Source organism: Azolla caroliniana, unplaced genomic scaffold, assembly GCF_043228905.1.
Source record: "Azolla caroliniana isolate FFs.n. ecotype wild unplaced genomic scaffold, voAzoCaro1.0.p SCAF_908, whole genome shotgun sequence".
NCBI lineage: Eukaryota > Viridiplantae > Streptophyta > Polypodiopsida > Salviniales > Salviniaceae > Azolla > Azolla caroliniana.
The window spans coordinates 1-13,992 of NW_028231343.1; the positions used below are offsets into that span (position 1 = coordinate 1).

General features: G+C 36.7%; 1 protein-coding gene across 1 annotated transcript; it reads right to left on the reverse strand.

Annotated features, from left to right (window-relative positions):
• Positions 1-2,835: 2,835 nt before the first annotated feature.
• LOC147847518 (NADP-dependent malic enzyme, chloroplastic-like) lies at positions 2,836-13,986 on the reverse strand. The gene is made up of 16 exons (XM_087339086.1): positions 13,958-13,986; positions 13,804-13,869; positions 13,616-13,711; positions 12,338-12,409; positions 12,143-12,226; positions 11,924-12,022; positions 7,547-7,594; positions 7,398-7,451; positions 6,613-6,711; positions 6,455-6,544; positions 5,102-5,176; positions 4,943-5,017; positions 4,555-4,645; positions 4,305-4,433; positions 3,737-3,861; positions 2,836-3,349 (listed from the first exon to the last, which is right to left on the reverse strand). Exons 1-15 carry the CDS (start codon positions 13,976-13,978, stop codon positions 3,773-3,775), a joined length of 1,188 nt encoding a protein of 395 aa, XP_087195212.1. The 5' UTR covers positions 13,979-13,986; the 3' UTR covers positions 2,836-3,349; positions 3,737-3,772.
• Positions 13,987-13,992: the final 6 nt, after the last annotated feature.

A 13,992-nucleotide genomic window follows, 5' to 3' on the forward strand; every position in this document is an offset into this window, starting at 1 on the left:
AGGGTTGTATTTTTTGCTCGATTAGATATCCTTGATGAAGAGGAACTAACTTTTAGTTATGGTGAGAGCATTGATAGGTCTGATGCTCACCCATGCTTTTGTGGAACTTCTTCTTGTAAAGGCGTTCTTCCATCAGAAGACACATAAACCTTTGTATATGAATCTGTTGGATGTAAAACTATTAATGCCTGAAATGATGTAAAATCACTTGCTTCCAATGTCAAATAGCCACAAAAAGGTTCTTTTGATTTTTGAGAAGACCATATGTAAACATGATTAGGAACTGGTATTTGCATGATTGGATTAGTAGATGAAAAGACTTGCCTTTTTCTTTTAATCAATGGGGAGTAGAAAACCAATAACCCAACCATCTCATAACGATACATACATTTTACTCTAATTACATCAATGTTTTGTTTTCAAGTTCTTGATAATAAAGATTTAATGCAATTAGTTTGATCGTCTAAACAACTCGTGTCATTCTGGATGACTAATAATAAAGATTTAATGCAATTAGTTTGACCATTTAAACAATTCCTGTCATATTGGATGACTGATATTTGTGCGATTCATTTAAACAACTCTTGTTATTACTTGATAACTGATATTTTTGTGCTGCAGTGTTGCGAGATTAATTTGATAATCTGTTTGTAGGCTGTAGCATAAATAACTCATGTTAATGGAGGAATGATATCGGTTTATCATCATAATTCCGAACAAATGAATAGAGAGCAGCACAATTGATGGTGTAGATGGATGGACATAGAATAGGGAGGTCAGTCTTAAGAGGAGAATAAACAAATCTTGTTTTATGCTGGAGGATTTTACTTCCAATCCTCCTCCCGTTTCAAAACACATCAATGGATGTCCAGATGTGTGCTACTTATGTCCTTGTAGCTTGTTACATTTAGCTTAGTTACATCAAATTTGAAGGTTGAAAAGTTTGGTGTTTTTGACATCCAACTTAAAGACTGAAGGCTCTTGATCACTCCAGATTGCAAGCGAGGATGGAGATGGTTGAATGAAGGTCAATATAGTTGTAAAATGAGATGGTCACATATTTCCATGCTCCAATCATAGCCTTATGAACTAATTCTAAAGTCTAGTTTTAGTGGTAGGATAAGCAGGAACCTATTTATACTAGGACATGGACATCCAAAGTTTTACTATTGAGGCAAAGCTCTCATATAGATGGATTTGTAGAAAGGTTGATTTCCACAATATCAATCACATTGGTAATGTTAGTGTGGCATCCCCATGTTCCTGTTGCTGCATGATCCTTCTTTGCCCCTCCTTCTCGGCATTGTTCTTGTTCATATATGCTATCGTTCCTTTCTGCCTCTGCACATGGTGTTGAGGCCATCGGTCATCGCCTCTACACATTGCCACCATCATTCCTTTGTGCATGCCTCTGCACATGCTATTGTTTGCTTATGGCTTCTTTGTGTTCGATGGTATATAATTCATGCATGAATATATATATATATATATACATATACATGCTCAATAGACCGCCAATTTGGTTTCACTAATTATTCTGCATTCGATAACGGCTGTGCCTTCCCATCTTTAGTGTATAATTGTTCTGTGCTCCTCCATGTGGTCATCGCTTAATCATGCAAGTAATACTCATTATTTCCCCCCTTTTTATCTCATTCTTCTTTTAACTAGCTAGGTACGGTTTATCAATGGAAAGTGACCATGCTTGTTTATCACTAGCCATCATAAAATCCTAAAGGGACATCAAGAAATTAGAAAGGATATATTAGACACCTCAACTAAAGACATTGGAAGTATTGGTTGTGATGCAAATGTAAACAACAATGAAAAAGTAAGAAGAAAAGAAACTATAGTCAAAAATATCGTAAAGTATTTCAATTGTCTGACCAAAAAACATTGGTTTAAATAAGGAGAGACTAGTGGGCACTAAATGGTTATTTAAAAGGAGTTCAAAACATTAATCAACAATGACTACATTAATCTCTATGTAAACCATCTTACACACCCAAGCTTTCTGGGTCTATGTTCTTAATTTTGGGCACTATCCACAGCACTAGTTAACTATCATTCATGCTTTTATAGATCTTGGTGTTGGGATGATACGATGCTTCCACCCAATATATCCACTTGTACCAAAATCAATGTTTATCCGTTCCTTTCAACTCTTTGTACATCATCAACTGTATTTCCTTTTTGCTCTATGAGATAAACTAAAGGCCTAGTTCAACAAAAAACTAGTTTGAGCCCCTTCTTTATATTTATAGGTCGCAATTTCCTACTTGGCTGATTTACCCCAATTAACTGGAAAAGCCAGCTAACACAGTGATGATTTCGAGATGAAAGCCATCCTTGTGGTCCGTGGACTCATCCTGAAATTCTATAACTTCAAGCTACTGTCGCACAAACCAATTCACTCAGTTCATGCCGGAATCTAATCACCTTAATGGCATACGACTTTAAGAACATACTATTTTAAGAAATGGTCTCATATGTAAAGCAAACTAAGAACTGTTATGCTATATATACACAACACGTCTCAACCTCCAACTATTCCTCAACAAACCAGACAGTAAACCAACAACGGTCTGCAAATAAAAGTTGTTGAGGCAAAACACCTAGATCATGGGTTCCATTCTATGTTTATTTTTTATGTAACTTCGTTTCTTCATTCGAAAGTCATCTTTGACACCATTTTATCCAACCGATTCAGTTCTACGAATATGGGAACAGCTAAACATCAATATAAAACATTAACTGATTCAATCATTGCGTGCACAAGAATGATCTGGCATTGATGTCAAACCTTCAAAGCAAGTTGTGTTCAAATTCAATGCACAGAAAAAAGAGGAAGCTCATTATTTAAAAGTACAAGTTTCAATCATACATAGATCCTTGGTGTGTTTCTTTATATAGACTACAGAATAAACATATGGAAGTTTTTTGAGGATGTGCTCAATATATATATTATGTTGATATAAATTAGATATACGGACTTGTGATCATGTGCTTACTAACTCAACATGTTTTCTTGCTTCTAAGACTACTCAAAGATATTACAATCAACATCTCTTTTCAAGTAATCTATGAAAAGTTTTGTTCATTTTATTCTCAAGAAATTCCCACTAAACATAGAAGCACGAACTTCATGCACTCTGGCAAGTGGTATAGTAGCCAAAGCTGAGCAAATAAATGCCATGTTATTTTCCTGCAAAAATGTAAATGGCATATTCTCTTTCTTATGATATAAAACGTAAACTGAATATGAGCAAAATGTTTGATGTCTTAAGACTCCAAGGAACTTAACTAGACTCCATGCTGATTTTCTTCAAGGCCTGCTTGCTTAGACACACTAAAGAAACCCATAAATATAATCTGAGCATGTAAACTATGGTTAATGTGAATTTTATGACAGGTCTGTAGTATACAAAATTTGCAATAAACTTAGGAGAGAATACGTTACTTTAATTAATTTTGATAGTATCATATCAGTGTGTAAACAAGTCGAATTATGTAAAAATAAATCATTATGACACGTTAAATGAGGATTTCCATTATTCTGGTTAATGTGAATTTTATGACAGGTCTGTAGTATACAAAATTTGCAATAAACTTAGGAGAGAATACGTTACTTTAATTAATTTTGATAGTATCATATCAGTGTGTAAACAAGTCGAATTATGTAAAAATAAATCATTATGACACGTTAAATGAGGATTTCCATTATTCTGTCTCGTACCTGCTCATAAACAGAAGTTGATCATCATTCTAAAGATCAACTATAGCATCGGTATGATGGGTCCCACATTCGGGATTTAGCTGCTTCCAGTAAATCATCTGGTTTCGGTAAATTTGTTGCAATTCCTGTTTCAACCACATAGTTTATTGATTTCTAATGAACCAATAATGACCAAATTAATCATTCAATTAAAAGTACATATACTTCATTGAAAATCTATACTGTCTAGTTGAAAGGATAACCAAAGACATTCAAAAATTTTAATGTAGAATACACTAAACAGAAGTATACTCTATATAGAACTTTTAAATCAACATGTTATAAATCCACTTTAAGCTATCTACATTGTTTTTTTGCATCACATACCCTGGTGGTATGATTACTGAATGATCAAGATTTTCTTCATGTACCTGTTGATTTGTGTTTCCACTCTTGTGACTAATTCATGTCATAAATGATGGTTTGTGTATATGGTCTCATATGTTATAATGATTATGAACAAACCGCAATGTGAATAAACCATAGGACGAATTATGAGCAACACCTTTCCCACCCCAAATAAACATACCAAGTTTATAGGCCATGTTGGCAACTGCCTTGCCAACATGCAATGAAGTCTTCCGAATTCTGTTGAGTGGAGGGTACACAAGTCCCACTTCTCTATCTTCATCTGTAACTTGTGATGCAAGAGCATCAGCTGCATCAGCACATGGTTCTTGATTATTACATTGAAGTGATGCAAAACTGTTTAGAAAATTCCATGTAAATTCTGGTTTTAAACATAATACCATGATTTTTCACATAAACATGATTTTCACCTGCTGCTAAAAACATTTCATCTCGTACTCGTGTTGCACCAGAAAGAGCACATCCTAAACCAATTCCAGGAAATATGAAAGCACTATTACCCTGGTTCACAACAAACAATATACATCATATATGATATTAAAGGTAAAACTCCAAAATACAGTTCAGTATTTTTATTTATTACCCCAAATGCCTCTGGTCAAACCCCATAAAGACGCAATTATTTTGGCCTCTTAAAAGACATTAATACATCTTTCTTTCTTTCTTTTCTCTTTATGAAGTTGAGCAGAGGAGAGATAACAAAATTCAGTAGCAATTTAATACAAAAGCTCAGGTATATTCAGAAATTTCCTTTCTTATATTTACTGGATAAGAATCATGTAAATATGGAATGCAAACCTGTCCTGCATGAAACAATCTCCCATTAACATTCACTGGATCACTGTGGCTGGCACATGCAAATATGCAACGTCCCTAATGGCATATAATGTGTTTATTGCCAATAGTTATTTAAAAGAGAGCACTGAAATAGAATAAGCATTGAAATATGTCTATTACCTGAGTCCAACTGTATGCTTGCTCAGCTGTACACTCTGGTGTAGTGGGATGTGACAAAGCAAAAATGATGGGTCTCTAGAACAAAGTAACAAATTCAGTTGTGTAAATTACAAGAATTATGATAGCAGAGAGGAAAGCTGAGTGAACTATTCTCAGGAAATCTAGTCAAAATAAAAAGATCTATCTCTTATATTGTGATCTGGTTTTCTACTTCATCACTCTTGCTGTCCTGCAATCTTACAGCAACACCGATTATAAACTATATTTGATAAAACAATTGTATTTATGAGGAAACGAGGAAATGTATCTACAATGCCACATAGGTTTCTTCAAAACACTGTTCAACATTCTCTATATCATTGCAGAAAATTCAAGAATATTAGAGATGTTTTTTCACCTGCATTTATATTACAAACATTCACATAACCAAGATTATGGAGTGAAATTAAGCCTAGAGAGGCAAATTAGCTGCAAGCTAAGATTACTGAGTCAGATTAAGTCTAGAGAGGTAAAATAATTAGACGTCCTTTGTCAAGACAGATTCAGGATTGGCTGGTTTACGTTGCTGGGTATACTATGTGGTGCATCCACTGTGCTCAGAGGTATTTGGTGGGGAAAATAAATTCTCGCAATATCTCTCATCACTCTTTAAATTTGTAATTATTGCTAGTTCCAAGTTTGGGAACATTGGTCCTCAGCTCTATCATTCTTGTAAGCCATATTTACCTGGACAGCTGGGCTTAAAATCTCACCGATCTACTAGAAGACTGTATATAACCCAGGGGTTAAGCACATTGCAACCCAATCTCCCCGTTGTGCTACGAGTATTACTAAAAAAACACTACAGATTTATAGGTGACATTCTAGTATTCGTCTAATACCTTCATAAGCCAAGCCTCATGTTGTACACAACATTGCAATAATATTATAATAATTGGTTTTGCCATGTAGCTTGTTGGATATAAAGGTCCAAGAACTCCCCATTTGTAAATTTATAAAATCCCTTCACACAAAAGCTCTCTTAAGAGCTTCTAGGACATATTTGGGTCACTTGGCCAGTGTGAACTGGCACACGTACCTACAATCACATTCTAATAGAACAATGTACTTCTGACCTTAAACAGATATTTAGGAACTCTAAAAACATGTGTATCTTCAACTGCTCCTTATGTTTTGCTCTGCACCTCAGGTTTAAGAGGCATTCCTATGAATCATGCCCTCGTTGATAATCAGTATTGCTTGCATTAGTTTATTGGATGCCTTCATAAAGGCAATCTGATGATGGAACTGTGGGATCTTCCTAAAAGGAAAGCATGTGACGCCATTTACAATCAGAGAATAATATTAGCACACCTTATTGAGGCTCGCCATCTCTTCACATACGTCTTTGGTGAAGCAATTTTCCATCCCAGAAAATCCAAGAAGAGCAGTGGGGCGTACAGCCTAAAATAATTAACCAGCTTAAGTAATGCACAAAAAAGCAAATAAATATACATGAATGTAACACTTACTTTCACAGAGTTAATTAGGTTTTCCTGATACGGGCAGTCTTTTGCGAAAGGTAATTTATGATTTTCCAAGGTATCAATACGAGATTTGACCACCAGACCCTATAGAATTCATCATATACTTCAGTTGAACAACATGCGTGTAGAAAACAGACATTTCTACTACCTTAGAGATGGCAATGCTTGAAACCTTAAAAGAGTTGCTTTTTGGGTTATGCATATTCTAAGTACATAATTGTGCATAGAAAAGGCTATATAGTTAAATTGTTTTCCTACAATTAACTAAGTCAGCTTCAAAATGACAATAAGAACAATAGTTTCTCATCATGAGGAAGATGTATACATGACATAATGTTCTATTGATGAATGATATACAAACATAAAATCAATGTAGAGATCATAATGCCATAATATGACCATTAGGCAGCATAACAAGAACAATACAACATCCAGAAAGACATAAAGTAGTCTCCTATGTTAAGATAATAGCATGCCAGTAACGCAATTGAGAATGGTATATGTATGACAAAAGAGGAAACTCATCCTGCAAAAACATATTTATTTCCTCTTGGATGGAAGCCTCTTTCTCCATTTCTCATACATTTTTCCCCATTTAAATCTTGGTGTCTCACCAAGGGACTCAATTTCAATCTTTTGTTTCCTAATCATATGATTTAAAAAGTATGATGCTGGATGCCTAGTAGATTCTTTATATTCTGAAATCATATTGTTACATCTTTGAAATTTACGAAAATTCATTTTCTATTTCACTCATGCTCTTAACATACCTTGGAATCAACCAACCATATATGTTCCCGTGCTTCTTGGATTGATATGTTTGCCTGGAAAAAAAAACTTCAACTTATTTTGTGCCACTGGAAATGGTCAAAACCATAAATGATCCTGATTCTTTACTATATTAAAGAAGATTCATCACCTCTTTGCTGATATACGTTGCCAGTAATTCAGCTATTCCTGTACTGGTCTGCAGCCAAGAAACAATGTACATCTTCTATTTAATCAACAAAGACATGGTCAGAAATAAAAGGCATGAATTCATGCATTTCCAAATTCCTGTCACTTATCTAGTTTGAAAGCATCCCTACAATTGCACGTCTCTATTTGAAATAAAGCATAGCATGAATCTAGGTGAACATCGGACTCATCTCCCAGTAAAAAAGGCAATGTGAGCTATTCCCCTAGCCTGGGAGGTAGCAACAAAGGGGTTGACCTTAAGGCCAACAATTCGCTATTGTGGTGAGAACATTTGAACATGTCGTGTGGATGGACATGCACAAGGCATCTATCTGAGAGTGGGGATGGATCAAGAAGGAAAAGAACATGCAAGTACCCAAAAACCACATATAAAGACCCGAGTACACAAATTGATTGAAAACAAAACTAGTTCCGAATTTATATCATTGGGAAACTTACATCAAGATATCAGCATCCCCCTTGATTTTGATCTTAATTTATCAAAATTATTCTTAACCTTTCTTAATCTAACAAAATCTTATGTATTCACCAATTTTCTCCCCGTGAGCCAATCATGTCGAGACATCCACCCCACCAAATTGGCAACATCTTCCAAAAATTGAATACCATTCCCAATGAATCATGGATATCAAGATCCTTCTTGTTGTGACTATGGAGCCAGCCACAACCGGCTAACAAGCAGAAATGGAAACGCAACAAAACAGAAGATGACAATAACAGAGACACAGTTTTAACATGGAAACCCTAAAAAGGAAAAAAACAGGAGCCCACAGACCCCAAACAGATTCACTATATGTGAGTGTGTACAAGACCCAAGGCCACAACCTTGGTTTGATCTTCATTTCAATCGACGGATATACAAAGAGAGAGAGAGAGAGAGAGCAGGAAGTAGAATAACACACACACACACTCCTCTACAACTCTCTGATCATACAACTCTAATAATAATCTCTCCATATCTCTGTTACCCTAGCTCTATATATATATATATATATAGGTATTTATAAATATAGCCATGCATCGGCTTCAGCCAGCTTGCCCCTCGTCAGATCGGCCAAATCGGCAGCTCACAGCTGGACTAGCCAGCATACAGCCGGTTCTTGGCCGGATAGGCTCTCTTCCCATCAGGAGGGACCTCTTCTCCACAACAAACTCCCCCTTCACTCCTATATGGGAAAGTTGACCAAAGCAACCTTCAACCGGCATGCTTTCAGCTTGTCCACAGTCAATGCCTTCATCAGCATGTTTGATACATTATCATCCGTATGGATCTTTTCAAGGGAAAATTCCTTTTCTTCCACTCTCTCTCGTAGCGAATGATATCTCCTCTGGATATGTTTTGTCTGAGAATGATCGGCAGCCTTCTTTACAAGGTGGATGGCACTTTGATTGTCACAATGTAGTAGGAACTGATTTTGCTTCATTCCTAACTCACTCATAAAATCTCTCATCCATATTACTTCCTTGCCGGCTTCTACGGCAGCCATGTACTCAGCTTTTGTTGTTGACAGAGCTACAGCCTTCTACAACCTTGATCGCTAGGACACAGCTCCCCTTGCATAAGTCATCACATACCCCACTGTAGATCAGTTGGTATCAACATCAGCCGACATGTCAGAGTCAGTAAACCCTTCGAGTACAGGTTTACCGGAGCCGTATCTAAGGCATACACCCGACGTGCCTTTCAGGTATCTGAGCACTGACTACACTACAGCCCAATGCTCCTTTCCGGGATTGCTCATGTAACGGCAAATTGTTTCGACAACATACGAAATGTCCGGCCTGGTACATACCATTGCATACATCAAGCTTCCGATAGCTGACGTATATGGAACCTTCCTCATCTCAACTTTTTCTTTCTGTCTTAGGACATTGACTGGCTCTCAGTTTGCTATTTGTCGGCAACGTTGAGCTGACCGGCTTGGCATTCTGCACGTTGAATCTTTGGAGCACCTTTGTCACGTATTTCTCTTGTGAATCTCTGGTGTTGAATCCCTTGATTGTAATCTAGGTGAACACACATATATATACAAGTTCTGAGATTGAATATCTCTAGAGTATAACCATCTAGAATATACTGTAGGATATTTCTAAAATATTCTGGAATGTACTATATGCAAGACTATATAATACTAAACCATATACAAGTTCACATATAACTCAAGAGTTTCCATATGGTTTACCTAACACAACACTATGTATTGGGTGTGTTACATGTCAAAGGTTCGAGTCTAGAATGTGAAAAGCTTCCCAAGTCAGTGCATCTACTTGTCTAGTTTAGACTTGCCATATTGTACATGCAACCATAGATCCTTGCAAACTAACATGTCTCTCATCTTCTACTTCCAAACTGAATAGTTTGGGCCGGTCAACTTGAACATCCCACCAAAGGATCGTCCATATTCCAGAACTTCAGAGGTTATCAACCTTCGCTCTTATACCAATTTGTTGTGAATATGGAGCCGGCCACAACCGGCTAACAAGCAACAAAAATGAAACCGCAACAAAACAAAAGATGACAATAACAAAGACAAACCCTAAAAGGGAAAACCACGGGAGCCCACAAATCCCAAACAGATTCACCATATGTGAGTGTGTACAAGACCCAAGGCCACAACCTTGGTCTAATCTTCGTTTCAATGGACGGATATACAGAGTGTTAGGAATATGTCCCTCCTGTAGGAGGAGCCGACTGTTCGGCTGAGTAAGTGCTGACAATTGAATACAAGGAGTAGCCGACTGGTCAGGCTAAGAGCCGACAGTCGAAGACAAGGAGAGTCGACATGGAGAGTCGGCTAGTCAAAACGACTAATCGATCAATCGGCTGATTAGTGATTGTTACTGTTATTATTAGGTTTATAATAATAACAGACATATTTGTAAATAGCCCATACTGTGCTGAGGTATAAATACCTCTAGGGCAAAAACTTTAGGAGTGTAGAACCGTAGAACTGTAGAATAGTAGATGCTGAATAGAGTTTTTGTAGTGTGTGAGAGAAGAAGAGTGAGACGTGCAAGAGCGTGAGTGGTGCCATAGCTGTGTGTGTAACAGTAGATGCCAAGAGCCATGTGTGGTTGGTACACTCTGTATGAAAGTGTTGTAATCTGTTTTATCCTTCTCTTGTATATCCACTATTATAGTGAAGATCTGTTCTCCCATGGTTTTTCCCTATTTAAGGGTTTCCACGTAAAACACTGTGTATTGTGCATAGTCTGTCTATTTTATTGTTCTCTGTTCTGAGTTGTGTATTTCTGCATAGTTTCCTCACAGATTTACGATCCCTTCCCGACACAGAGAGAGGGGGAGAGAGAGAGAGAGAGCAGGAAGTAGAATAACACACACAACACACTCCTCTACAACTCTAATAATAATCTCTCTATGTCTCTGTTGCCCTAGCTCTATATACATACATACATATAGGTATTTACAAATATAGCCATACATTTGCTTCAGCCAGCTTGCCCCTGGTCGGATCGGCCGAATCGGCTCCTAGTTTAGCTGGCCCTCATATTTGTCCGGCTCACAACCGAACTAACCGGCATACAGCCGGCACCTGGCCGGATGGGCTCTCCTCCCATCAGGAGGAACCACTTCTCCACAACACTTCTCCATAGCTTGTATGGTTCCGCGTGCTTTAATAGGTACAAGAGTGTAGCCGCATTAGGTCTCACATGTCTTGTTGCATTATCAAGGATTCTATGTGTGTCGTATAACCATGCTAGTGCTTGATATATCCTATAGTAAAAGCACTTCCCAAAGAGGGATCCACTTGGGAAAACATAAGCATCATTCAGCAAAAAAAGGATGAGCAGCAGCAAGTACTTAAAAAGGGGAGAGGTATATAGGTTTTACTCTTAACATGTACGCCAACAGGTTTTCGAGGAAGAAAGATTGTGAGAGAAAACAGTTATGAACCAAGACATTGGGGCCTTGAGTTGGTCAGAATTCCTGCAGGCAGAGACATCACAAGGTGTATGATGTGCCAGTGAATCATATGTATGTGCACTAGTATAGATGGCAGATAGATGATGGGATGCAAGGGGATAAGTTAATGGTCACTATCTAAAGTTTAGAGCATGGAATAAGCTTCCAACAGGTGGCAGATACGCTTCATCAACCCACATAAAACAACTTTAGCCACCCTCAAACTAGTCATGAACTGGGTAGAATAACCATCCTGCAGCAGTTAGATTCTAAAAGCTTATGCTTGTGTTTCTCGTTGTTGTCACCCGAAATCCATAGTTAAGAACTATTAAGATCCTGACACAAAAAATCAATTACTATGCATGAGTATGACGTAGTAATATTTTATGTTACCTCACCAGCTCCCCTGAAGAGAAAAACATGATCAGAAATCCTGCCCCCAGTCAAGGGCAATGATGCAATTATCCCTGCCAAAGCAACTGCTCCAACTGCCTAGAGAAAGAAGATCCCATTATTTTCATTTCCCAAATGTTTGTCACTTATTTTACATTTATAGCGAAAGACAGCTTTTCAAAACAGTTTGTCAAAAAAAAGAAATAATGAACTGCTGACCTGGATATCACCATTGAATACAAGATGAGTACCACGATATTGAAGAAGTAAGCGAAACGCATTCTTATTGGCAAAATCTTCAAACTAATCATTCAGAACAACATGCATTCAAAAAGTCACAATGAGATTAACCAATTCTGGTGTCCAAAGGAAACACACTTAAACCAATTTTTGAACTAATGATCAATTAACCACCTGAATAAGAACTTTGTCGCCATATCTTGACTTGACTGCATCCATGAACTCATCAATAAGTTCATTGTACAACTGGCACGTAGGATTACATTAAACATCAGACAGATAGTTTGTTTACTTGCAAATAGGCATGCATGCTCACTTTTAAAGTAGAAAGGTAACCAAACTTCTTTAAATAAAATGACAAAAAAGCTTATTTAAGTAATAAGGTGTGTATTCATCTTTAATACACAATGCAGGACCAATCTCTTCCTTTTAATGTCCTATACTTATCTCTTCTGAATCAGCACTTTGGGGAAGTAAGAAGGCAAAATTTACCTTAGCAAGATTTGGCCTCGATCCCCTTTGTAAGCAAATTAAGTTTAGAGAACAAAAAATCTCATATCCATAATTGTTAACGATAGTTACCCATAGAAGGTCCTTTTTGTCAAGCTTTAAACTTTTCATTACTACTTTCTATCTGAATCATGATTCTCTCAAGTTTAGGTTCTAAATCTGTTTAGACTGTTACCAGAAATTGTGGTTGATTTCTAGAATAATATATATATTTTACTCCTGCTGAAGAAAAACACAAACAATGGACATCCTCTATGATGTTATTAACTGTCAATTCAAGAACACATTTTGTTTATTTTCTACCATAGTACAGAGAAAAGGGAACTAGATCTATTTTAACCTGGCAATATTGACATTATAACCTGTGTCTAATGTTAAATTTTTTTGACACCTATAAGTTTATGTTTGCGATAAGCATCTGACAATAATATCTGTAATGGTGAGATCTACTATATAATCTTATTACATTTTATAAAGATCGTTCTATAAAAATATGTAAGAAGAGCATCTTGGCTTCTATAATTCACATCTCATCCCAATATATGCATTTTATATATCGTCAATGATTGCCTCCTTTGAATATATCTATGTTGCGCAAAGATTAAGATGTCCAAATCAATATTATTTTCACAAATACTTATTTACCATCTGCATTTAGGTGATAGGCCTCCAATTCTATAAGACGATTCACACAATGGTTTTTCTCAAAAGAGGTGTAATAGCCTCTTACTCATGGATAGACTCATGTAGATTAGATTAGATTAGATTAGATTTTTTTATTGTTCATAAGAAGGCCAATTTTGACCTATGACATCGAATAAACTTTTCATCTTGTATTTGACTCCTTCCTAAGAAGGGAGGGTACTACTCTTTCATAAAAACTCTATGTGAAAATAAGGCATGTTGCTCATAGAAAGAGAGAAAAGGGAGAGGACGATTTACCTCCTCTTCAACACGTAATCGACGAATGCCAGGGTAAAACGGATCTTTAAGCAATGCCTTATTGTTTGTCCCAACATCAATCATGACTGGTAAACACTAAATGAAGATAAAATTTGGACACATCAAGTTCTTAACCAGCACAATTATTAGAGTTTATCATAAAAAGAATTAGAAATTCCATCAAGCACCTCCTTAGGGTGAATGCCACCACAAGCTGTATACAAGGTTATTTTTCCAACAGGTATTCCCATGCCCTGAATTTCCACATTATATTTTTAAAAATGACAATCCAGACTCATAGACATATTTTTGAGCAAACAATCTGCATTTGTCGAGGTTAACCTGCACACCAAGGTCTCCCATACCCAAAACGCGTT

Coding starts and splice junctions, on each gene's coding strand:
- LOC147847518 (XM_087339086.1), bottom strand. CDS start 13,978: ATGGGAGACCTTGGTGTGCAG. Junction 13,712..13,803: donor GTGGCATTCACCCTAAGGAG/GTGCTTGATGGA, acceptor ATCTTCATTTAG/TGTTTACCAGTCATGATTGA. Junction 4,434..4,554: donor TGAAATGTTTTTAGCAGCAG/GTGAAAATCATG, acceptor GTGCTGATGCAG/CTGATGCTCTTGCATCACAA.